Source organism: Denticeps clupeoides, chromosome 14 (assembly GCF_900700375.1).
Source record: "Denticeps clupeoides chromosome 14, fDenClu1.1, whole genome shotgun sequence".
Taxonomy (NCBI): Eukaryota; Metazoa; Chordata; class Actinopteri; order Clupeiformes; family Denticipitidae; genus Denticeps; species Denticeps clupeoides.
In genome coordinates, this window is record NC_041720.1 from 17,466,428 (window position 1) to 17,491,463 (window position 25,036).

Below are 25,036 nucleotides of genomic sequence, written 5' to 3' on the forward strand. Positions count from 1 at the left end.
ATGTTAATTTATTATTAATTACAGAGTCATTATTGGAATTTTGGTAATTAAAACATCTCAATTTGATCTAAATTGATGAGAATCTCGTTAAAAAAATTATATATTTACATTAAAACATTCCATTTGTTTGTGCTCAATGGTATGGTTTATGACATTTTGAGTCTAATACAAAGCTCAGATATGTCATTGTGTCCCTCAGTGACACTCAGGTGAAGTATTTATGGTTTGCTGATTCTGTTCAAGTCGTTAGAATGTTCTTGTGCAGCATTATTAGAGCATGTTGACCTCACGTTTCTGATCTGAACAGGGTTCTATTGAGGTTCTGTTGCAGAGGGGGTTTAGGGAGGTGACTGTTCTACCACTATATCCCACCGAAGAGGAGACACACCCCCCCCAAAAAAAAAACACAAAAAAAAAAAAAAAGAAGAAACAGTCTGGATGATGTACATCTACAGCAATTAAGTGTTTGCAATAGTTGGAAAACATTTCATGTTTTCTGACAATTCAACATTGCAAAAAAATAAAATAAAAATATTGTTATCACGTGTTTATACAGTACCTGGTCACATGTGAGCTCTTATAAAAATGCAGTCTTCTCCAACCCTGCCTCTTACAGATTTGATGTTGCCTGAAGAACGCTGTTACACTACACCAGGTCACAATTTGCCCAGTCAGAAAGTTCAGTCTCGGGAGGAGGGTGGCAGCCACTGTCCTGCCACGCAACAGCAAAATTCTGTCCACAGACTAACCAACCACAGCTCATCAAGGCAACTCACTGGAGCCAGGTTAGTGATCTCAGATTATCACAATCTTGACCTTTTAGGATAAGTCTGGCAGAAGATCACATAAGCTAGGCTTTTTGTGAATCGGGGGGAAATTATTTATAGGATTAAAAAAAAATAATGATGGAGGAGCAATAAAAATATCAAGAATTCAGGGAAGGGCTATGCTGTCCCGCTGGCAGAGTAGGAGAACTCAGGGAAGTGAGGCCTCCGTTCGCTGTCAAACGACTCCATACTTTCATCTGCAACACATGAAAATTAAAACAGAAATGATTAAAAGATTGGCTATGGATACCACAAAGGGGACAATTTTTTAAACAGTAGATTTACTTCTTTTTACCTATAACCTTTTAATTCTATAACCTAATTTAAGGTTGTTGAGGGAAGCCAAGATTGTGAAATGCTGTCATCATGGCAAAAGAATTCAAGAACCTCAAACATCGCACTTTTTTATATTTTATTGCCTACTAAATCACTTTTATACTGTAAAAATAGTCCAAAATTAAGTGAAGAAGTCGATTATTGTTTTTGTCATTGTGATACACTGCAGCCTACCAAACGGTGACTCAACAAAAATGTGTTCTCTGTATTTAACCATCACCCTTGGTGAGCAGTGGGCAGCCATGACAGGCGCCGGGGTGGGGGTGGGGTGTGTGTGTGGGGGGGTGGGGGGGTGGGGGGTGGGTGCTTTGCTCAGTGGCACCACATTGGCACCTTGGCTGTTTGGGATTTGAACCTGCAACATTCCGATTAAGGTCCACTTCCTTACCCGCTAGGCCACCACTATAGACCAACATACATATTGTGCTGAAAATTGACAGATTGTGGATAGACTTTATTTATCTAATATCACAATGTGGCTCTTGCAATCCTTTATCATTGGGATTGGAAGCATTTTATTTCTTCTAAAATCCTTTATTATTTGTCTGCAGAGAGGCTTGTACCAGTAAGCAAACACAAGGGGGCGACAAACCTGCACTGACCTGCACTGACTGCAGAAATGCCAGAATGTTATGAAAGGGGAACTTAGCAATTACTTCAAAAAGAAAGTTTCAATAAGCACTGAACATGTCAGCCTGGGGCATAAAATGAGTCACTGATGAAGAAAATAAAAATCTGACACATCTCACAACTAACACATGAACCGCAGAAGCATCTTAGGCTGTTGGTAAGTCCAGATTTAAGCAACGCTCATTTCACACAGAACTGTTTAAGTAATTCTGTACTTGTTTACATTCTCATTCAGAGGCAGACAACTTATATGGTCCTTTTAAAAAAATAAAATCCTAATTAATCAGTACTACTTTCCCACGGAGAAAAAAATCCACATAAATATGTGCTGTGATCAACAAATATTCCATTTTGTACACAGGACAGGGGCAATAGAGACAAAAATAGAAAACAATCTCATCCCAATCATTTTTTCTTCATATTACTCAATATAAATATAAATCAAATCACTATTTCTGGCAATCTTCTACAGATCAGCTGTGGTATGAAGTGGACAAAAATCCACAAGTGAAGTCAGATGTAATGTGAAGTGATCCACAAATGGGCAAAACTTGTTTCCTCACTCCCAGATTTTTGTGGACACGGTTTTACAAACGTAAAAACACATAGTTGCGGATGCTGAAATACTTGTGGTTCACTGCAAATATGGAATAAACTATTATTTACATTTACAGCAGTTATTATATGCTCTTATCCAGAGTGTCTTACAATTAGTTGTGACAAGGACAGTCCCCCTGGAGACACTCAGTGTCTTGCTCAGGGACACACTGAACAAGTCCTTCACGCAAGGGGTCTGGATGAAATCAAACTAGTGGCAATATTCCATGGTATAGCGCCACTTTCAGAATATTACTGCTATTGCTATAATATATTATGCTTTATTTATGTTTGTGTGAGTTAAAAAAAAATTGACTTAATTGGGACAACATACCTTGTCCCGGTGGGGTGATGGTGATGGTTTGTCCCGTAAATTCCACGTCAAAATATCGCGTGTCTGTTTCTGAGGTCACCTGGGGCTTGAAGGGTGGCGCGAGCTGAAGAGAGAGAAAAAAAAAACAGAATGAAGGCGAGTTTCGCCAAAGAAAAATCCAGAATATGTGGGGATATATTCCCAACCAGCTGCATGAGGCATCTGATCTGAAAGCCTTGAGAGAAATTCGTGCATTACCTTCTTCTTGTAAACGTCCTGCCATTCAATCCCCGCGAAGAAAGCGTGCTGCATGATTTCCTTGGCATCGTCAGGACCACCACCTAACCTGCACCATGGACAGAGACATTTGCTGAGATGCTTTATTCATGTCTGATCAGTCCAACACATCTTAGTCCAAGATCGATCGAGGGAAGATTGGTCTCAGAGTCATGAAAGGCCGTGAGTTTTCTGTAGCATTCCCTGAGTGATACTAAAATATAATATTAATATTAACAAGACCCATAAAACCATGTAAAAGACTCAGAGTAAAATAGAGTAAAGTATTAACTAAAAAAAAATTATTTTCACCTACTAAAAAACCCAAGCAACAGCGACCATGCTGTTGCTACATAAACTTCACTAGTTCATTCACACTGATAATCAGTCTGGGAGCTCATATTGGGAAGGGAAAACTATTTCACATAATAATTTAGTAATAATGTCAGTAATCCCAATTCCAGGATGGTTGTAGCCTAGTCGGTAGCACAATCGCCTATGAACCAGAAGACCCAGGTTCAAACCCCACTTACTAACATTGTGTCCCTGAGCAAGACATTTAACCCTAAGTGTCTCCAGGGGGGGACTGTCCCTCTAACTACTTATTGTAAGTCGCTCTGGATAAAGGCATCTGGTAAATGTCATAAATGTAAAAAAAAAAAAAAAACTGGGTGTACTCTGGGTGACAGAAATGAAGAGATACCGTACTAGCATGGTTGGGTTGGCAACATCAGGTGACTGGCAAGCAGTCCTTTCTTGCTTGGCGTGACATGAGTACAATGTGGAAAACAGTGCCCGTAATCTCCATGTCACACTTATCAGCAAACAAAGCAGCACAAGTCCTGAAAATCTGTCACAGTCACAGACAATGAGAATTATGGTCAGCAGTGCCCTGGCGGGTGAGGAAACAGACTCGAAACTGGACCCGTTGACGGTTCGAATCCCGAGCTGCCAAGGTGCCACTGATCAAGGTACCGTCCCCACACACTGCTTCCCAGGCACCTTTCATATTTAGGGTGATTGTTAAAAGCACAGGGCACATTTCGTTGTGTCACCATGTGCTGTGCTGCAGTGTCTCACAATGACAATCACCTCACTTTCACTTCACAATTACCTTGTCAATGTTGTCAACAGCTAATATACTCAATGCACAAAGAGCTCTTCAGAAAAACTATAAACGTGTCCACTGATGGGTGTGTGTGTGTGACGCGATGCATGTAGAGGAAATGCACATGTCGTCCTCATCGTGCAGCGCTGAACAGGACATCTTACCGCTGTTTGGGGTCCTTGTGGAGGAGTCCAGAGAGAAGAGACTTGGCTTCGGGGCCCAGCGTGCGGGGGAAGCGAATCTCGTCCATGAGGATGAGCTCAAACAGCTTCTCGTGGTCCTGGTTGTAGAACGGCAGGCGGCCACACATCATCTCGTACATGACCACGCCCAGACCCCACCAGTCCACCGCCCGCCCGTAATCGTTGTCTTCCAGGACCTGGTGAGGCAGAGAGCCACTTACGTCAAGTATCTGGGACTTTATGAACCACAAATGAGCATTTAGCTCATTTGGTGGGTGGACTGCTGATCACCATGGAGACAAATATTATCAAATATCATTCTTAATAAACAGTTTTTGTCACTGTGACACACAACGTGTCCTCTGCATTTATCCCGTCACCCTTAGTGGGTAGCCATGCAAAGCAAGCAGTGTGTGTAGACGGCATCTTGGCGGTTCGGGATTTGAACCCGCAACCCTTCGGTTACAAATCCACTTCCTTATCCACTAGGCCACTAGAAAAGATCTTTCAGACCACAAATTTCACATGATGGAAATGACGCTGACCTCTGGCGCTAGATACTCTGGGGTGCCACAGAAAGTCTTCATGGTGGCTCCATCTGTGATACCTTCCTTGCAGAGGCCAAAATCTGTGATCTTTATGTGGCCATCTTTATCCAGCATCAGGTTCTCAAGCTGCACAATGAACCACAAAACAGACAAAAAGCCTTTAGAACTGCGTTGATGACAATATTACAAGCACATAAAACATGAAAACCTGGAAAATGTTCTATTGTATCTGCTTAAAAGAAATTCCGTTGCCTCATTGCCTCATGGTCATGAAAAGTATTACCCAGAGAACTTGTTTTTGCTACAAATCACACTACCCTTTTCTTATCAGCTGCTGGTATTTGAGGCATTTCCCTGTATGATCTCAACCAGCACCCTGAACTAACTGATGTAATAGTCATGTTACTTATTGGAATGTTTGGACGTGTACAAAATAAGAGCAGAAAGTACTGAAAGAGATCATTCTGGCTTCTGTCGATGAAAGAACCACACTTAAGAATCCCTGTACTACTGTGGCAAATGTCACAGAGTCACTCAATCAATGAGACATTTATATAGCCCCATTTGCATAAATAACAATAAAATGTACTGAAGAATGCAATAAAGAGAAGAAATAACAAAAACAAATGAAATAAAATGAAATAAGTGCAATTTTTTTCAACATTGTATAATAATAATGATATATAGCCATGTTTTGGAGAGCACAGTCAGCTTCACCTTGAGGTCCCGGTACACCACGTTCTGCTCTGAGTGGAGGTAGTCCAACGCTGAGACGATCTCGGCGCCATAGAACCGCGCTCGCTCTTCTGAAAACACGCGGTCTCGCGACAGGTGAAAAAAAAGCTGAAAAAGGAGAAATAACACGATGACATAACACACCTGACTGGCACAGTAGTTGGACTTCGTGTACTAGGACAGTGAAAATTAACGTGCAAAACGATGAAAATTAACACCGCTATGTTTTATTTTTTTTACTTCCTGTGTCTGACCTTTGACATAGACGCAAGATTCATCCTAGCCAGAGTCAATACCTTTAACCCCTACATAAAGATGGAGACAGACAGTGACAGAGGTTTAGGGCCGGTCCAGAGGGTGCATCTTTTGCGTTATTGTGCATTATTTTCAAATGGAGACAGACGGCTGCCGACGTGCTAGAAACACGGGAGCTTGCGGTGTCTGGATACAAGAGCCCAAATCAGATGAAAATACTTCAAACGCACACATTACCATGCGACACTCGACTCATAGTGTCATCTGAAGCAGCAAATGCTGCCTGGCTATAAATCAGCGAAATGACCAGAGCGCCTCTCTCCCACACTGGTACTAGAGAGCTGCTGCAACATCCAGCCTGAGAGGAGATGCCACGCTGCCTCCTGTTCCTTTCTTCCCTCCAGTTTACCAGCTCTGCAGCAGCTTTATTCTGATTTGCTTTCCCCGTGACGGTGGTTTCGGAGGTTTGTTAAGACCGTGGCATTTCACCTGCCACTTTGAAAGCTTCCTGGCGGTTTCTAAATGAGCAGCATATAGCTGCTTTGTGGTCACCTAAAATAAATGTCAGCTTCCTCATAATAGCAGGATGGATTAGTCAAACAACAAGACAAAGGCATCCGTTGATGGGCAAGGCGGGCTTTCGTAGTGGATGTGTTGCTCGGTAACAAATAATTTCTGGTAATGTCCCATACACACACAGATACCTCTCCGCCGTTGGCATACTCCATGACAAAACACAAGCGGTCGTGGGTCTGGAAGGAGTACTTCAGCCCCTGGAACAGAAAGTGATTTTTTTCCATACTCCTCATATTTCACCCATAGAAGAAATTAAAATCAACAAATCAGGGAGGACATGATGCTCACTAAAGTAGATTTTTTTTTAATAAAAAAAAAAAAACTGGTCACCTCAAGGTTACAATCGTGAAGAAACTCACCGTCAGGAACGGATGCTTGGAATTCTGAAGCACTCTGTTCTCCGTGAGCGTGTGGGCCACTTCATCCTGAGGAGAGCGAGATCAAGAGCAGAGACGCCCTGTTCAGCGCACTCTCGAATCCCAACGCAGGGAGATGTGCCAAAAGCACCCAAGCAACAGCCAACTCTGCTTACATTAACACAAATAACAGTCATCTAATGTCACACATCATGTGCAGAAACACTTTTTGGGGAAGAATAAATCACCCAAATATTCCGAGGTCCACACACATTGTTAAATGGATTGGTATCCTGGTTGGAAAGACATAAGCCCAGTAGACGAGGCCAAATCACGGTACTCACCTTTGCCACAATTACGTCTTTCTTGAGGATTTTCATCGCGTAGTATTTTCCCGTGGCTTTCTCCTTCACTAAAATGACCTTCCCAAAAGTGCCTTTTCCCAAAAGTTTGAGGTATTCAAAGTTGTGCATAGTCTGAGGAGAGAAACACGTCAAGCATTAAGAGATGAACAATAACTCACAATCAGTTTCTTATTGGAGACGTTGACCACCGTTTTCAATACAGGGCCTTTTTTTTGTCCTTATAAAAATGTCTCTTCTGCTTACTTTGCCATTACCTCATACATGAAGCCTTAAAAAAATTACGATAACACCCCCACCCCCCCACTCATACTTGAACCAGAATTTTAAAATAATAATATTGTCCTAGAATATTTTTATCAGGTGAAAATGACAAAAAAAAGTACTGACAAAACACAAAGTAATGTTTTCAGAATTGTTCTGCTGAGCATTTAATTTAGCAGCTCATGAGTTGAAACGATGCAGATGGAAAAGCTGCTTCACAATCAGAATTTAATTTCATTCACATATTAATTTATGAGGATTCTGTATTTCCATCAACACATATGGACAATGCAGTGTGTGTGTGTGTGTGTGTGTGTGTGTATATATATACACACACACACACACACACACATACATACATACATACATACATACACACACACATTCGTACATATATGTTAATATTTGTGCTTCCATGGGCTTTTGCAGGTTCTTTGCAGTGAAAGTGTCCACTGTAGCACCTCTCAGTGAGAACCTCACCACTTTGGGCCGTGGTTTCGATGGACACATGGGGTCCACGTCCATGGGGTCTGGAGAGGAATCTATCCTGTCCTCCTCCTGCTTCTGTAATCCATCAGCCACTGCTTGGATGACCTTCGTCCACTCCTCCCTAAGAAAAACAGAAAGAAGGATCGAGCGAAGGATGTAAGCAAAACAAGAGTTGCTTGTCTGAGACCATAATGGTCTACGATTATCATTAAAGACCAAAAAGCCTTCCCCTACCATTAGAGACCGAAAGAAAAAACAAATGACTGCCTTGGTCAGATCCTGAGGCTCTTCCACAAAAACAGCATCCCTCAGGTAGCAGGATAACTTAATCCAAAAGCCATAATTACCCAAAAGGACAACAAGTGGAAGAACCAGATCTGTTTTGAGAGCTGAACCTCAACCTCTTGGCAGCAGTTTTCGGAGTAACGTGCATCTGGGTCAGTTTCAAAATCAATCATTCATAATCAAATGAATCAGTTTGGTTGTACAAGTTTCTGTTTGTATGCATGTTCCTTCTCTTGCACTTTTATCTTTGTGAGGACGCACAGGAACCCATAAAGGTCAGCAAAATTAAGCAGGTGTAGTTATATAATTACATATTTATGAAATGCAAGTTACATATTTAATACCATGGTTCTCACAAAGATGGAAGGATCAAATAAGTGTTTTTGTGTAGTACCTTTCTTGTAGGGACACAGGGAACCGGTGACAAATAGTGAGGATGTTTGCGATTTAATATCTAGTATATTTTCTTTGTGTGGACCTGCAAATCTTAATACAGTAAATATAATTATATTTAAGCATTAATTCTAGTGCTGTAGTTTTCAAGACCGGTCTAAGTCTCATCTTGGGCTCAGCGCTATTTTGACTCGGTCTTGTCTTGGTCTCTGACACAGCGGCCTCAATGGGATGGGGGGAAGAAAAGAAGTGAAAACCGCACATCCTCACAGAGAAGTATAATTTTTTATTATGCCCTTCAATTCAAATGAGGTGTGCCATGAACAGTAATATAGTCCTAACTACAACTACAGCTCTGCGTTTCTTGTTAAACTAGAAGGGAATAGTTTCTCATTCTGAAAAAGAATGTAGTGTACGCATGCGGAGTACAGTTTCTTATGAGCAACTAGATCACTACTATGGAGCCCCTTAAGTACCATGAAATACAAAAAAATTATAGTTTTTGTACCACAGTCTGTTATTCACTGATTCTAAAGCTTCTATAAAATACCCCTAATAACTCTTGGGTCACTGCTTATGTAGGAATTTTGACAAATATTTTTCATGAGAAGCCGTCGATAAATCCATTAAAACACACAGCAAAAAAGGATTTAACTTGTCATATGAATCAATGAGAAGTACTGTGTCTTGTGAATGGACCTTGTATTGTTCCTGGATGAAGTCGATAACACGACCCAAGTCTGTGTAGTCCTTCTGTTGAGCCTGTTATTTTTAAGTATGCACAGAAAATTAGTCAATTATTTTTAATAATTTGTGCGCAGTTCATGGTACTTTAGGGGCTCAGTACAATACCCTTGTTAACTCTGTAGTGAACCAGCACTGTCTTTAATAATTGTAATTTGACAAATTTGATGGAAGAAAATGTATTTAAGAGTGTCAGTGAACATTTGAGAGCAAAATGTCCATTGTCTTCAATTCAAAGCAAGGGATCATTACATAGCTGTATTCATAGCGTACCCAAGGCCTCTGTCCCTGGTTTAAAAGAACATCTTTCTGGTACATCCCATATCTTTCCCTTGAAAAGGTCTAATAAAATGGTTAAAGGAGAGGATTGCTGAGATTATTATTTTCCACTGGGTCTCATAACTATGATAAATCATGGAGATTTTAAATGAGAGACATATGGACAAATTAATTGAAAAGATAACAGTAACAGTAGTAATGACACTTTACAGCAATGCCTAAAGTGATGTTGATTCTAGCTCTAGTCTGTTTTCCAGGTCCCGGTCTCGGCCAGCCTTGGTCTTGGTCTTGACTTAGTGTCTTGGTCTTGATACCCTCTGGTCACTGCAATGTCTTGGTCTCAGTTTAGGCGGTCTTGACTACTACACAAGTGGAAGTGCTAAACCACAAGATAGCAGAGCTGGTGAGAGACACTGTCAGGCCACCGGAGCCAAAATCTCATGGAACAGCATGACTGAACTGAAATAGTTAATCTCTCATCCAGTTCTTCCTACACAACTAGTTATCTGATCATAAATAATGTACATGTCAGAGAGTCACAGATCAGAACTAATTGTGGTATAATAATTTGTATTATGTTGTCAACAGAAATATTGTAACAGCAGGTGGGTGTGTGTGTGAGACATGCCTCTCTTCTGGGGTCTCTACATGGAAGGTGCGCTCGATGACAGTGGTCCACTGCAGGCAGCGGATGATGAAGGTATTCGGCCTCGGCCTTTCCGTTTTCATTAACTGGCATTCTGAACAAGCAGAGGAGAAATGAGAAAGATGGCAGTTATTTGGCACGACACACTTTTGGTACATTTGATGTCAGAAAAGCAAGATAATGTTAAATTTCTGAAAATGATCAGACTGTATGTGTCAAAGTCAATAAACAAACAATAAATTCATATTTTAGATTTCTACAATACAAATGGCTAATTTAAACATAAACATATTAATAACAAATTTACATTTAGATTTACCAAAATATTCCAGACATTTAAAATAAGTGTGTGTTTAAAGAAACCCTGTTTTATTGTGTTTGGGAGTGTAATAAAATTAAGTTTTGGAAAGATCTGTGGGCTGTGATAGAGAAGATTAAAAGCATTTTTTTCCTACTTGGGTTGTACCCAGACAAACATGTATATAATATGAGTGACCTCAGTCTGTTAAATGCAAAAATATGTATAGAAATGTTCTGGAAGAGGACAAATGGACCTCAGATCACTCTAAAATGACTTATTTTTGAAAGGATAAACAAGACGTCTTTGAAAAAATATGTTAACCATTTATGGAAGTCATCCAATATATATTGAATGGTATCCCTCCCTACAGTAGTGAAAGTGCACACAGTGAAATGTGTCCTCTGCATTTACCCATCCCCTTAGTGAGCAGTGGGCAACCATGAAAGGTGCCCGGGGAGCAGTGAGTGGAGAGCTTTGTTCAGCAGCACCTCAGTGGTTTGAACTGGCCACCTTCCGATTACGGGTCAGATTCCTTACATGCTAGGCCACCACTGCCATAAGACAGAATATAGAGATAAAATATAGAGATCGAGCATAACTGAGTATATGAAAAAATATTCTGCATGTGTGTTGATTGATACCACTGAGATGAAAGAATGTTTTGTTCAAATATAAATATATATTTTTTCTTAATCTTTATCTTATACTGTTTTTATTGTATGTTATATGTTTTTATCATAACTTGTAAAAACTATCAAGATATTTTAGAGAAAAAACAAGACATTCATACCAGAATGTGAACAGCAGCCAACGAGAGACAAAACCATTCAGACAACTGGACTAATAGAAAGACGGCTTACGTGCTACTGAGAAGTTATTCAACGGCGTCTCTAGCTGGTCCACGTCCTGCGGCCGCTCCTTGTACCCGATAAACGTACCGTCGCTTTTCAGCAAGAAATACCTCGGCCTCCACGTCTTTATGTACTCTCCTGTTAACAGAACATTTTATTTAATGATAGCAGCAGATTCAGAAACCAACATAGATGATATGGCTGGTTCAAAGGTCATTTGATTCTGTATCGAAGGGTTGTGGATTCACGGATTAGACTGGTTATCACACTGGTGAAGAAGGCTAACATTCTCTGGTTTTGTTCATGGAGTCTCAAGAATTATAGAAAACATAACAAATGAATAAAATGCTTATGATATTGACTTTAGTAATCAGTTAGAATGTGTAACTGTCTTGCATAGTTGACAGTTCTGTTGCACATATTTACACCACATACTTCTTGATTTATATTTTGCATAGTAATTAAGGGAGAAGTGTCTTATATAATATTAATATTTGATATTACATGGTGGGTCAGAATCAGAATTTTCTTGACAGAATTTTCTTTCCTTAAAAGGCTCTTTAAAGCTAAAAAAGCAACTACCAGGAGGTGGAGCAAAAAAGATCCTCCTTCCTTGGAGAACTCTAAGGACACGGCTTCAACAATCAGACTTTGTGGAACAATGGATCAAATGCTTATAAATGCCTTCTTGGAGAATTATAAGGATTATAAGGATGGATCATTTGTGAAACTGGTACTTGAGCTTCATTCTTCCTTTGCTTGGTTAGTGTTTATGGTCAAACCTAAGTTCGAAAAAGAAGGCTTTATGAAATATGAACAGTTGAGAGGTGCAGCGCATGTGTTGGTTTTTGCGGTCATTTATTTATTCATCATAGGTAAAGCGTATTTTACAGTTTTCTGTGAATTTTTTTTATTGAATTTTTATGAATTGTTAAGTATAGAAATTGTATACAATGTGATATCAGCTTTATAAAGCACTTTATATCCAACAGATTAAGAACTAGAATACCCAGCTAAGCGTCATCTCAACAGCATGACCATGCTGGTCAACCAGTATAGCCAGCAGTAGCAGTAATAACCAGCACTGAGCGAAATGGGATTTCCAGCAGGTCCAGCAAAAGCAACAGTGAGGATCTATGTTGATCATTCCAACTGGTCAGAGTTATAATTGTTCGGGCAGCGGGGTGCATGGACGTGATGTTAAAAACAGTTTGTTGAAAGGCAGGTACAGCAAGTCCGTAGTCATATCTGAACTCAGACAGAATTTCCCAACTCTTTGTAGTTTGGAGATTTTTTATATCTGACATGAACAGGCTGAGTCAGAAACAGAAATGTGCTAAAACCTCACATATGTCAAAAGTATATTTGTGGTCATCCGGCCACCTCTGGCCACCCATTCATTCTGAAAACAGGTTCGCCATAGCTGCCATGGTTTTTCTTTTAAATGACATCTGGCCAAGTTGTCTGGCTTTTATGAATTGTACCAGAGTACATATTCAGAGAAAGGAAAACCACACACACACACACACACACACACACACACACACACACACGGGATTTCCCTCTGACAGGGAAGGGCCCACATGTACACACAGACAGTGTAAAACGGCACTGATTGACTGTCAGTAGAGGGAGATTCCGGTCCGTTGCAGGTAGTGTACAGCTCTGTTCGAAGTGTCGCTTTAAGGGGGGCATTCCACACAAACTCTGAATGTAACGAATTGAAAAAAACCCAAAACGCAGTCGTCCCTTCTGCTGAATGACAGACTGTTACATAAGACAGCATTTGCATGTACGTGTCCCATTAATGCCTGACAGTGGGAGTTTGTGGCAAATCCATAAATCCAACATGGATCTTCACATCCACACAGGGCGGGTTCTGTTGGCCGGCACTCATGCTGGCATTTTGGAGAGGTGAGCTTCTCTTAGAACAGAAGCATTTACATTTACGGCATTTATCAGACCCCCTTATCCAGAGTGTCTTGCAATCAGTATTTACAGGGACAGTCCCCCCCTGGAGACACTCAGGGTTAAGTGTCTTGCATGGTACACAATGGTAGTAAGTGAATTTTGAACCTGCAACTTTTGGTTCATAGGCGAGTGTGTTACCCACTAGGCTACTACCACCATAGTCAATCAAACAAAGACGGAGGAGCCTAAAGCAGCCAATAAAAATCAGAACTAATCGACATATCACAGCAGCCACAAAGAAAAAAAATTTAAATGCTGGAGAAACAGATTGTAGATATTACAGGTCCATGTCAGCCAGGAGCCAATAAAAAGTCACGTCCCTACGGTTAGGCCACCTGTTCTGCTGTTCACACGCCGGCGATGCAACATGAATGCAACTATAAAACACAAAGTCGCAACTCCTGCAAAAAATTGTTGTTGTTGTCTTTTTTGTTTTCACTTTCGTCGTCTTCTCTTTTTTTTTTGTGTGTGTGTCACCACACCACAGTGGCGCTTCTGGTAATTGACAGACAGATTTTAGAAAACAGGAAATGACACATAAAAGATAGTGTTGGCAAACACCATCTAATAAATACAAAAAAAAAGAAGCAGCAGTTAAGCAGCAGGCGACCTGATGAATAGTTTAACTCACAAACCGCATTTAAAGCAGCTCTAGCTAGGAACATAAGACAAAGACACTTTTGAGGCATCTGTACAACACTTTGTGACAATGGTTGCAAAGGCTCGAGGAAACAAAAAAAAAAACCCAAAAAAAAAAAAAAAAAGTCACTTTAGATGGAGCTCAGATAAAGGAGTCATTGTGTGTTTTTTTTTTGTGTCTCTCGCAGAACAGGTTGTGTGTAAGCAAGTGAAGGTGTGTGTGTGTGTGTGTGTGTGAGAGAGAGAACATAGTTAGAAAAATATGAAATTGCTTGAACCTCAAATCCCTCAAGCAAAATGAAAAAATGTTTGCATTCTGCAATATAGTTATAAACATATGAGACATGGTTGCAAGGCTATTATTATTATTATTTAGGAGAATGACAGTAATTAAACCAGATTTGGGGAAACACAAAAGAACCTGAACTCCCTTATGCCATCGCTGGCCCGAGAATTTAATTAATTTCATTCATTTATGCATCCCATCCACGCACTTTTAGAAGCTTGAACTACCAGCAGATGGGCTTCACCTGTGGTTCCTTTATGCAAATGAAACGCTTGCCTTTTTTTTTTCCTGAGCAGGTGAATCATTCCAAGATGGGGAGAGAAGAGAAGGAAAAAAAAAAAAAAAAAAAAGAAAGAAAAAGAGGGAGAAAAGCAGATGCATTTCCAGAGAGTTCAGACTGTTTTTTTTTTTCCGGAACCCCGAGCCGGATTCCCTGACCGGTGAGTAATGTTTTTGGCATGGGCCCCAGATGTGCAGAGACGTGAAAAGCTTTCCCAGCGAGGTCGTCCTAACATCCGTCCCCATCCTGGCCTTGATTATCCATGGAAGAACTCCCTCTGGGTAACTTTCACTAGGAGCCAATTCTATACGATCCTCCACTGATCAGCACAGAGCTCCAATTTCCTTTGATGACACACAATTCATCTAGCCACATATAGTTTTAGGGGTGTGTTTCATGAAGGGGGGTACAGGAAAGTCAAAAATTGGAAGCAAACTTGTTTAAGAGCCACAAACTGGGAAGAAGTGAAGAATAAAGAATTAGACAAAGAAAGGAAGCCAAAAAAATGCAAATACTAGCTACCTTTGATCAGATTCACTTTCCCTACGAGAGATCCCTGCGGCTACACAGAGTAGGAAAGGGGGGGGGGTGAAAAAAAATCTCCCCAAATCCCTTGTGGGCAAAACACGCCTGCCGCCGCACTAAGCAGCGCAAATCCAGCGTCGGCCACGTTCCTTTTCATCTTGGCCCAGAGAGCCGTTATGGGTGGTGTCTGTCTGCATAGCTGAACTGGGCTGACCCCGCCAGCGGCACCATACACTACGCTGCACTGTCCGGCCGCCTTTACAAGTTCGCCGGGGTTCAGGAAACTCAAACTGAAGAGAGTTTTTTAGAAAGCGAAGGAGCGAAGAAGCCAGAGAAGGAGGGGGGAAAAAAAGGGAGCGGTCTGCATGGCACCTTTCTCGGTCCTTTGCCATTTTCTTATGGCCACACCCTCTGGTTTCTGCTGGCTTCTTGCCTCCTGGCTGCCTTTATTCCCTGCTGGCTTTCTTCAGGCTCTCTGGTTTCAGAAGACAATGTGAGGCATGGAGAGACACACTCAATGACCCCACACCTTTTGGAGAAGAGCCTCTGCAGGAATTCCAGTTCCTGGAATTTTTACCAGCCTGCTGGGAACATATTTTGAGCTGCAATGCTCCAGCAATGTCAGGTATACGCAAACGGCCGATCAAACGCTCACTCGCTGGAACATATCAGTATATCACAATATTACAGCAGTCGTTTTAATGACTGTTTTGTGCGATTGCTGCCATGGTAACAGACATCTGTCTGCTTCAGCAGCCCCTCTTGTACACATGCATCTCCACAGGGAGTTCATCCGTCAAATAAAGAGCAAGCGCTCACTAAAGTCTGAGTGCAGTGTTTAAATGCGCACACACACTGGACATCAGCAGGGGTGTAAGTTGTTCCAATACACAGACAAAATAATCCAATAATCAGGTCATCAAATAAATATTCCCAGAAATATATAGGTGAAAAAATGCCTCCTGAGGTGAAGAGTGGTATTACAGGACAGTGTGGTCCTATGCTAGTTGGTTACCATGCTAACTTCCCCACAATTGTATTTTATATAAAGAATGAGTCTAACAGTACTACATACTATACTATTCTTTTACAATTTTAATATTAGCGGTGTGCATGTTCCTAACACTAAGTGTGCAGTCTTTGCAGTCTTAGGTTGGTGTTGTCAGACGTTTGTGTTTCCCTCAATATTGTAAGATCAGCAGCATACCAGAATCATTAAAACAGTTCATAACTTCCTTTCAATTCATGGTACATTTACAGTGATTAACACCAATTTGTAGTTCATTTGATATGCTGAGTGTAAGTATATTAATTGCCTTCTTCTGCTAATTGGTACTATATGGTTGTTATGAAGTGTGAGGTCATCCATTAATCATCCTAAATCACCAAAACACTTATGAAATCATATGAATTTATAACCAGGCTGGTTTCTGCCGCAGTCACCGGGATCTTTTATCGCTCCACAGCCCGTCCCAACTTGAGCAACAACACAGATGAACCAGCAGGACGGGGACATTCACCTCGTTTGTGAAGCCATCCCTCCTTCACGATGATGACTTCACTCATGGTGGCCCTCTGGGGTCTCGACTATGGAGGGGAGCTCTAGATCCCTTCTATTTGAACCAGGCCAGGTGGGCAGGCGTCTACAGCCTTCTACAAACTGTCCAGAAAAAGAGGAGAAAAACAAATAATTAGAGGTTTTTACAATTCTCTACACAAGCAAAGAGGACTACTGACATATCATTCTTAAAGATGATATTATCAAATACTTTCCATACATATCTTAAAGTGATATCTTTCTTCGCCAACTTTCTTACCCAGCATACAAAACAGTGGCAGAGAAACTTTTTATTTAACCTTCTGTGATGAAATAGCTCTAACTGGAAACATGCAGTGCTATTCTCATCATTTAATCAATAGAACGAGGCTGAGAGATGGCTCTCGGCCAATCAAAATTGGCATGCTTATTATTATGGTTCTTATAAATAGTGTCATTTTAATGTCCATATTTATTCTCATGCACAGTAATTCAGACGTTTGGTACCCAGCTCCAGGATTTATGTGTTTGTGTCAGTGCTTGGAAAACAGCTATGTCATGGAAAAGAATGATTACAATTCCTTTGACTTGTATTCTCAGAAAATTATAATTATTGTTGAAATAGTCAGGCTTTTCAAGCACATAAATCACAACCCTCAGGCAGAATATCTTACATGGCAACACTGTAAGCTGAAACGAATAAATAAATCAGAAACTGAATGGAATAGAGCTGAAAAAAAGGTTATTATTAAGTCAAGAAAGGTCATTATTTATAGTTTGAGCAAAAAAATAATGCATTTGTTTTACGGCGTTACCTTTAAAAAAATGCAATAATTATTTGTCCTGTTGGCTTGCCATAGTGGAGGGCGGAGGGTGTCTTCATAGGAAATTTACATATGATTATTCTTTTAACTACTTAATAGGCTTTGCTACCCAGTTAAATTCATGTGGTCTTGTTCTTTTAACATTTAGACACATTTAGTGCCCGCTGAATGGACGGCACCCTTAGCATTTGCCTATATGGCCTATGGCCCTGTAGTCACCCGCTATGCCGCTTACAGAGATAAGTAATAAAAAAAAAATAATAATAATAAATACATAAATAAATAAAAACGTTGGTTCACAGAATTTTACTCAATAGACCTATGCATTCATTGATTAAAATAGCACAATGAATGGGACTGGGGATGTTCGTTTTAGAAGGGGATTGTTTCGAATTTTTATTTCGGAGGGGGTGGCATCCCCCTCATCACCCTCCACTGGAGCACTGCTTATAGGCATCGGATATCCACCCTCCACTGGAAACTCCAACACCTCAGTGTCCCGCATCAGTTAAGCCATCCTAGGAGGTAGTGTAGACCATCCAGGTACTGGTCAAGCCTGTTCAACCAGATGAAGGCGGTACAGCTGCAATTGCCGTGACGTGGCGGTTGGTACAACACTTTATCCGAGTGTCCAACAGCCCCATCACGGGAAGTGCAGCGGAAGGAAAATGATTGACAATTGTGTGCTTTTTTCTGCTTCATCTAATAGGTCATAAACCAAAAGAACAAACAGCCAGTTTAAATGAGGTAAATTAGAACATGGCCAGCAAGACTCTGGAACCCTTTTAAACGTCAATTTTTGTCTAAACACAATAATTCAATGTTTTCTAATGTTATGTCAAAATGAATTGCTCTCCACATAAACATATAAAGGTTTGTTCTTTAGGAAGAGTTTGGAGAGAAATAACATATATCCACCATATTAAAGCAGCCCAGGAAAAATCTGGACGTTTGTAGGAAAGTGAATCTTGCTAGTAGCCTGGGTGGTAGTAGCCTAGTGGGTAACACACACGCCTATGAACCAGAAGACCCAGGTTCAAACCCCACTTACTACCATTGTGTCCCTGAGCAAGACACTTAACCCTGAGTTGCTCTGGGGGACTGTCCCTGTAACTACTGATTGTAAGTCGCTCTGGATAAGGGCGTCTGATAAATGGCTTAAATGTAAATTAAATCTTGAATTAAAATTTGTCATTTGTAAGCAGCCACGTTCACTCTAGAGAATAAAAATAGTCAAGCGCTCTCCATGCCGAGCTTGCCATGTTTGGAGTAGGGAACAAGGTCAAGGTGCACTTGCATCACTTCTTCTTCTTCTTCAAAAAAAAAAAGCTAACATGCTATGTTTTGACTGCTGCGGCAGCTTTAGCAGGAAGTTGCTCAGTTGGTCACCTCCCAGCGACCTCAGGTTTCTGCCTTTTGGACATTATATACATTTTTATACTTTTAATTCTCTATAATAATTCCTATTTAAAACACAGTTTAAAATCACTATTTATAAATATGTGCATCATATTAAAAAAATACACTGGCAGTCAAAAGTTTGGACGCCGCTACTCATTATTATAGAATGATACTATATATTATAGAAAAAAAATGAAAACACCGGACTATGAATCAACAAACTCATTATACACATATAGATGAACATTTATTCATAAACATAAATGACCATTGACCTTCTCCCCAACTGAATGTAGACGGAGGTGTGTGAATATAGTAGATCTCTGGAACACTGTAGCTTTAAAAAAAAAATAAAAAATGAACCCAGCATATAAAAGGTGGGCCTTCCTTTCTTTTTCTGTTCTTTTTTTTGCTGACACGCTTTTCCTTTAATGACAACATCCACTGGCAACGAAGGTACTTTCCCAACAGTCAGTCAAGACACTACAGCTGCTCCTAGCGTTAACGCGAGGGGAAGCCGGGGCAGGGTGCGGGGCGGGAGGGCGTTCGAGAGCGACGCCGCGTCCTAACAGAAAGACTCGCTCGCTCCTGTGTGATCCCCTGCAAGCCCCCGGCTTCTGGTTGCCTGGAATGCACCGAGAAAGGAACACACTGTTCCCTCAGCCCTTGGAGGAGGGGGGGGGGATGTTTTTCAAAGGCTGCCGCCATCTCCCCCATCGACCAAAATCAGAGGTTGGGCTCCTATTCATCACAACGCGCCCGAGATGTCAGAGCGGCATCGTGCAACGGTGCATCATGGACGGGCCTGCGCGCCTCCTGCTTTAATCAACTGAACAGTCCCTCACAAATTACCGGCAGTAAACAACCACAACACACACACACACACATACACACTGCATCAAATGCATACAGATGTGCAAACAAATGCTGCACTCGCAGACCAGAACACACACGCCCCACCGCCACCTCCACCAGCAGCACCAGCATTCACCATCAGTCCCAGGGGGTGGGGGCGTTGTGGGTCCGCGGTGCTGCTGATGCAGACTCCAGCTCCAGGGCCCCTCCCAAAGCCGCCATGCCGCGGGAGGGGGGGGGTTAGACAGGCAGGCGGGCCGCCAAGCCCTTGCTCACTGCAGCACTCTGAATGAACTCAACGCCCTCGCCAGAGGTCACGTTCCGCTTCCAGAGGGAGGGGGGAAAACGGCGGAAAAGGCAGAGAGCGTGTGTAAGAGGCTCGTGGGGCCGCTGCCGAGCTCCTCCGTCGACCGAACATCACCCCAACAGCCACACGGATACACTTAATATAACGTGCAGGTACATCTATAAACACCTAGAGAGATGAAAATACGTTGTACAATGTTAATAATTAGAACAATTACAAAACTGTTTAGTTATTTTCCAATTATAAAAACCACTAAATATAATTTTCTAGCCATTTTAGTCAATCTTCTAAATAAATACAAATAATGATGAATACATGAATACATAATACAATAAGAAGAGGACAATATTACTATAGTTTTAAAAATAGATACAAAAACAGACACAATGTCCAGAAGCGAGCTGCTATTTTTAGATGAGAGGTGTTGCCCAAAATAGTCACCAGTCCAAAAACAATCCTACTATCCAACAAAACACCGCAGACTCAGGCCTGAGGCTCAAATCACCAAATTCAATCTTGATTTGCCTCAAACCGCGGTTAATGTTTAAACGCCTGCCACATAAAACACGCAGACACATGAAAACAAACGGTGGCATGTCCGCTCCGTCCTCTTTGTCCTCTAATTCCCCAGGTCCGTGGATGAAAACACCCGCAAAATAATAATAATAAAAAAAATAATAATTATGCATTTATCTTTATCTTAGACGCCAGCAGCACTCTGGACCAGCTCCGAACCACCCACGTAATAAAAACGTATTTACATCCCCCAAATATAAAACTCATTTCCAGACCCATCTCCTGAATTCTAATTACACCAGACTGAGCAGCACCATTCTGAATTACCGCTTTTAGAGACCTGTTTGTTTTTATGTCCGGTAGCTTAGCAACCGCAGTCCCCCTCGTGTTTTTTTTTTTTCCGTCTTCTCCTCGAACGGACCACCTTGAGCGAGACGCTACATTTTTCAGGCTACAAACGGGGCTGGAGAATAGCACTTGGAAATGTTCTTTCAGTACAAGACAATAACCACGTCGATTTAACATCACATCATGGAGAGCATCAGAAGACCCGACTGAACACCGGTCCAGTGTCATGCTACTAGCGATGATGCAAATCCAGATCCTTCTTACGGCGGCACTTCCTGAGGGGAATTCTGGACGCCCTCGTGCATTACGCAGGCCAATCATCTGTATGCAAATCATACCTGTGCCGGGAGGGAAAAGGAAACACATGACATTATAATGCTCGAACATGCTGCTACAACAAAAACACTTCCAAGGCTTTTTTTGAGCAAGTGGTCCGGTTTTGTGTAAACTGGACATGCTCGACCCTGATGGCACGTAACATTGTGTCGCCATACCAATGCAGGAGACATCACAGTGAGAAATAGCCAGTAGGTAGGGGTGGGAGCGGGGAAGAAGTGACCATGGCACCATCCCAACGTGTTCCCCATTGATTATGGCGATACCACTGTACTGCTGATCAAAGTGTAAAAATGACATGTTTCGTAAGGTGTGCTGTAAAATATAGTACAAATGCAGTCTTCATAAAAGTTCAGGCTCAACTGTTCAATTAAATCCTTGATCTGTCAATACTGTATATCAGCATATGTTCACATATAGTGACCAATGTTCACAGATGTGCTTCTTATTGAGATTCAACAATTTCACAATGACGCTCAAAATTAAGAATTTTTTATTTTTTAACTATCAGTTGTAAGATAAAACCCCAGGCCAACAGAAAGAAAGAAGGAAGTCAGGCTGGTTGGCCACAGCCGGTGTAACAAGAATCTATATACTTGGCCCATATCACAATTCTCAGTCTGCCACTATGATTCAAGCCATTTAAAGGCGCATATAGCCATCTGAAAAATTTACACTGCAGCAAACAGGGGGGCAGTGTTTAACCCAAAAGCAGTCAAACTCCAATGGCTTTGCTCAAATGTCGCTACTGAAAACATTATAGCTGCCAAAAATGTTACAGTCTGGACAATACATTTAAAAAAATACGCAAGTACGCCCCTTCATTTTTATGTCATTGTTCCATATTTTGTCAAGGAGTGGACACTTGGACAGTTATGACTATCTAAGTGCTACTTGGTGCTGAAATGATTTATTTGGCACAGTGACCATAGAAAGAAGTTACATTTTTGGCAGATGTTACTTTTTCTATAGTAACGCAGAATTGTCCAGTATGTGTAATTACTCATTACCATCACATCACAACACTACAGTGATTGAGCTTATATGCCCACCAGAACTCCAGATATGAGGCTCATCCTGGTTTTAATTACATTGGCGATATGGTGATTAAAAGATAAAGTGAAGTGATTGTCACTTGTGATAAGCAGCAGCACAGTACACGGTGCACACAGTGAAATTTGTCCTCTGCATTTAACCAATCACCCTTGGTGAGCAGTGGGCAGCCATGACAGGTGCCCGTGGAGCAGTTTGCGGGGACGGTGCTTTGCTCAGTGGCACCTTCTGATTACAGGGGCCACTTCCTTAACTGCTAGGCCACCTCTGCCCAGAGAAACCAGAGAAATCTGATTATTCATATGCCCATATACATGGTAATTAAAAGTTACCAATTAGCCTAAACTGTCATTTTATTCCAACATTCCAGCAACTGTCAGAATTCACTGTTAAAAGTAATTTCCGTGAAGGTTTTGAAAATTAATCCACTGTATATAATTAGTAGATCATTCATGATCTAGTTCTTAATAGGACTTATTTTTTAACATAATGTGTCAGGCTGTTAAAAAAATTAGTCCTATTATGAACTAGCAGTTTATAACAACAACCGGCTAAAACAATGTCTATGAATGTAAATATATTCATATAAACTGCAAAACATAATTAGACAGTTTGCAACTAAAATGGCATTTTATAAGAAAAAAAAGAATTAAATAATGTATAAAAAACAACAAAAAGGCTAACAAAACACAAAATCTCAAGTAAATGCAAAAGTAACGCATGAACATACAAACTGTATAGCAATTAATTTTCACCCCAGCCCGTTTTAGTCCACACACATTAACACTGATTATTAGTTGATTCCCTATGAATAACTACATTCCTAGTGTCAACTATTAAATGCCAGCAGAGCATCCTAAATCTGCTTTATCGGAGACTAAAGTGGTAGGAAATGTTTAAAAAAAAGTACATCATCCCCTACACTTTTCATCACTAAAGTGAAAGTGAAGTGATTGTGATCTACTGCAGCACAGCACACGATGACACAACGAAATATGTCCTCTGATTTTGCCCTTGGTGAGCAGTGGGCAGCCATGAAAGGTCCCCGGGGAGCCGTGTGTGAGGACGGTGCTTTGCTCAGTGGCATCTGTGCGGTTCGGGATTCGAACCCTCAACCTTCTGATTACAGGGCCACTTCCTTACCTGCTAGGCCACCACCGCCCCTTCACTATGCTGGAACCAGACCTGCGCAGCTATTCAGAAAACAATATAACAAGAATACATGAAATTGTATTCTGGATTCTTTCTTTCCAGGTTTATGAAATTTGAAACTTGTAATATTTACATGTTGAAAACAGGGGAACTCACGGTCACCTCTAGAGGCACACGGTGGTATTACAGGACGGACCACTGCTACCTTATTAACCTTCAAACTGAAGCTTCTCTAAAACACACTGATGTAAGGACAAAACTTCACTTTCTTATGATCATTTTGCAATATTTTATTACTGCTGTATTTTTGTGTTGGATTAGATAAAACGAGGGAAAAGTTAGATGATTACAGGAAGTCGGTAGCTTAAGCCCCATTCAGTGTGAGAAATAGCAAAAAGAAAATCTCTGAGCACTAGATGACCTCCTTGTAGCTGATGTTATCTCCTTGGGATAATCCAAAACTGCACGCCAGGCTTCTGGACGCTGCCCGAGTGGCCGAGGAGACCGGGTCACCAAGATGCCACCAACTCTCGCAGCGTCGCCGTCATAAAGCATCGTTCACTCGACCTGACACCTGAACGAACCAGTCACGGCCGAATTCGCAAACCGACGTCCTAAAGCAGACTAAAAACGCACACGGCGCAAAAGAAGTCGTATCTTCAGCATCTCTTTCTCACTCACACACGGTGAAGGGAGGGGGCTGTGACTAAAAATAAAAAGTACCTCGGAATGCAAGCAATGGCAAGGATCAAGGCAGCCGCCTGCTCTGCAGTGTCCTCAAACGAGGCGAGGACGCTAAAGGGTGGCGCACCGGCCACTTCACCTGGACACCCCGCATCCGACTCGCCCGGTCTGCCTTATTCGGCTCTCGGCCGAACTGGCGCAAAGTAACGTTTCAGCGATCCGATTCAATTCAACTCACTCGATTCCGCCCCCTGTACAATGACCGGCGTTACTCGGAGACGCTCACCGGGACGCATGGTCTATTCACGTCCGGCGTGTTTCATTTAGAGGGGTTTTCTTTTCGGCACGACGATAACTACGGTGTTTAAAGAGAGAGAGAGAGAGAGAGAGAGAGCTGCCGCATCCCATTGACGACAACGGGGAACACCCCGGGCTACTACGAGAACACGGGACTCCCCAACTTTACCGGCCCAGCTCTTCACAGGCGACTCCGTCTCGCTGCTGGCGCGCTCCCGGCGTCCATGGAGAGGCTCGGCGAAGGAGAAGCCCGGAGAGCGACTCCGTACTCCCATTAAAGCGGAGGAACCGTCGGTCTGAATTGCGCCCGAATGGCCGCGCTGGCCGCGCGGTCCTAGCGCCGGCGGATCGCGGCCGTCACCTCGTTTGGCTTTTCCCCTGCTTCCGAGAGTTCATCGCGCCGTGTTGCCAGATCTCGCGACGTGAGCGTCAACGTGTGTAGAACACCAGACACGTGTTATTTTTTTTACGCGAGATTTGTTACACATGTGACGGTGACAACTATTGGCAAGCAAGAATTATGTACTCTGTATTCACGCAGGATTTATAATACAGAAAGGCAGAACTTAAATTATTTATATTGTTGCAAAATAAAACGTTATCGCTTAAATTCAGATATCAGTCAACAGAAATGTTTATGTTTTATTTGTGTTACAGCCATTCCAATAGCCA

General features: G+C 41.7%; 1 protein-coding gene across 6 annotated transcripts; it reads right to left on the reverse strand.

Moving 5' to 3' along the window:
- Window positions 1-426: 426 nt before the first annotated feature.
- On the reverse strand, window positions 427-24,737 carry LOC114803166 (RAC-alpha serine/threonine-protein kinase-like). Of its 6 annotated transcripts, none has more exons than XM_029002530.1 (15): window positions 24,534-24,737; window positions 16,575-16,714; window positions 11,363-11,491; window positions 10,184-10,295; window positions 7,846-7,975; window positions 7,084-7,215; window positions 6,743-6,808; window positions 6,512-6,580; window positions 5,807-5,857; window positions 5,535-5,660; window positions 4,815-4,943; window positions 4,252-4,466; window positions 2,962-3,049; window positions 2,725-2,827; window positions 427-1,024 (listed from the first exon to the last, which is right to left on the reverse strand). In XM_029002530.1, the coding sequence occupies exons 2-15, from the start codon at window positions 16,618-16,620 to the stop codon at window positions 945-947; spliced, it is 1,476 nt and encodes a 491-aa protein (XP_028858363.1). In that variant the 5' UTR covers window positions 16,621-16,714; window positions 24,534-24,737; the 3' UTR covers window positions 427-944. The 6 variants fall into 6 exon arrangements, with proteins under 6 accessions (XP_028858363.1, XP_028858364.1, XP_028858366.1 ...); XM_029002531.1 differs by having other exon boundaries at window positions 24,529-24,737; XM_029002533.1 differs by lacking the exon at window positions 24,534-24,737 and adding an exon at window positions 19,808-19,934.
- Between the last annotated feature and the right edge of the window lie 299 nt (window positions 24,738-25,036).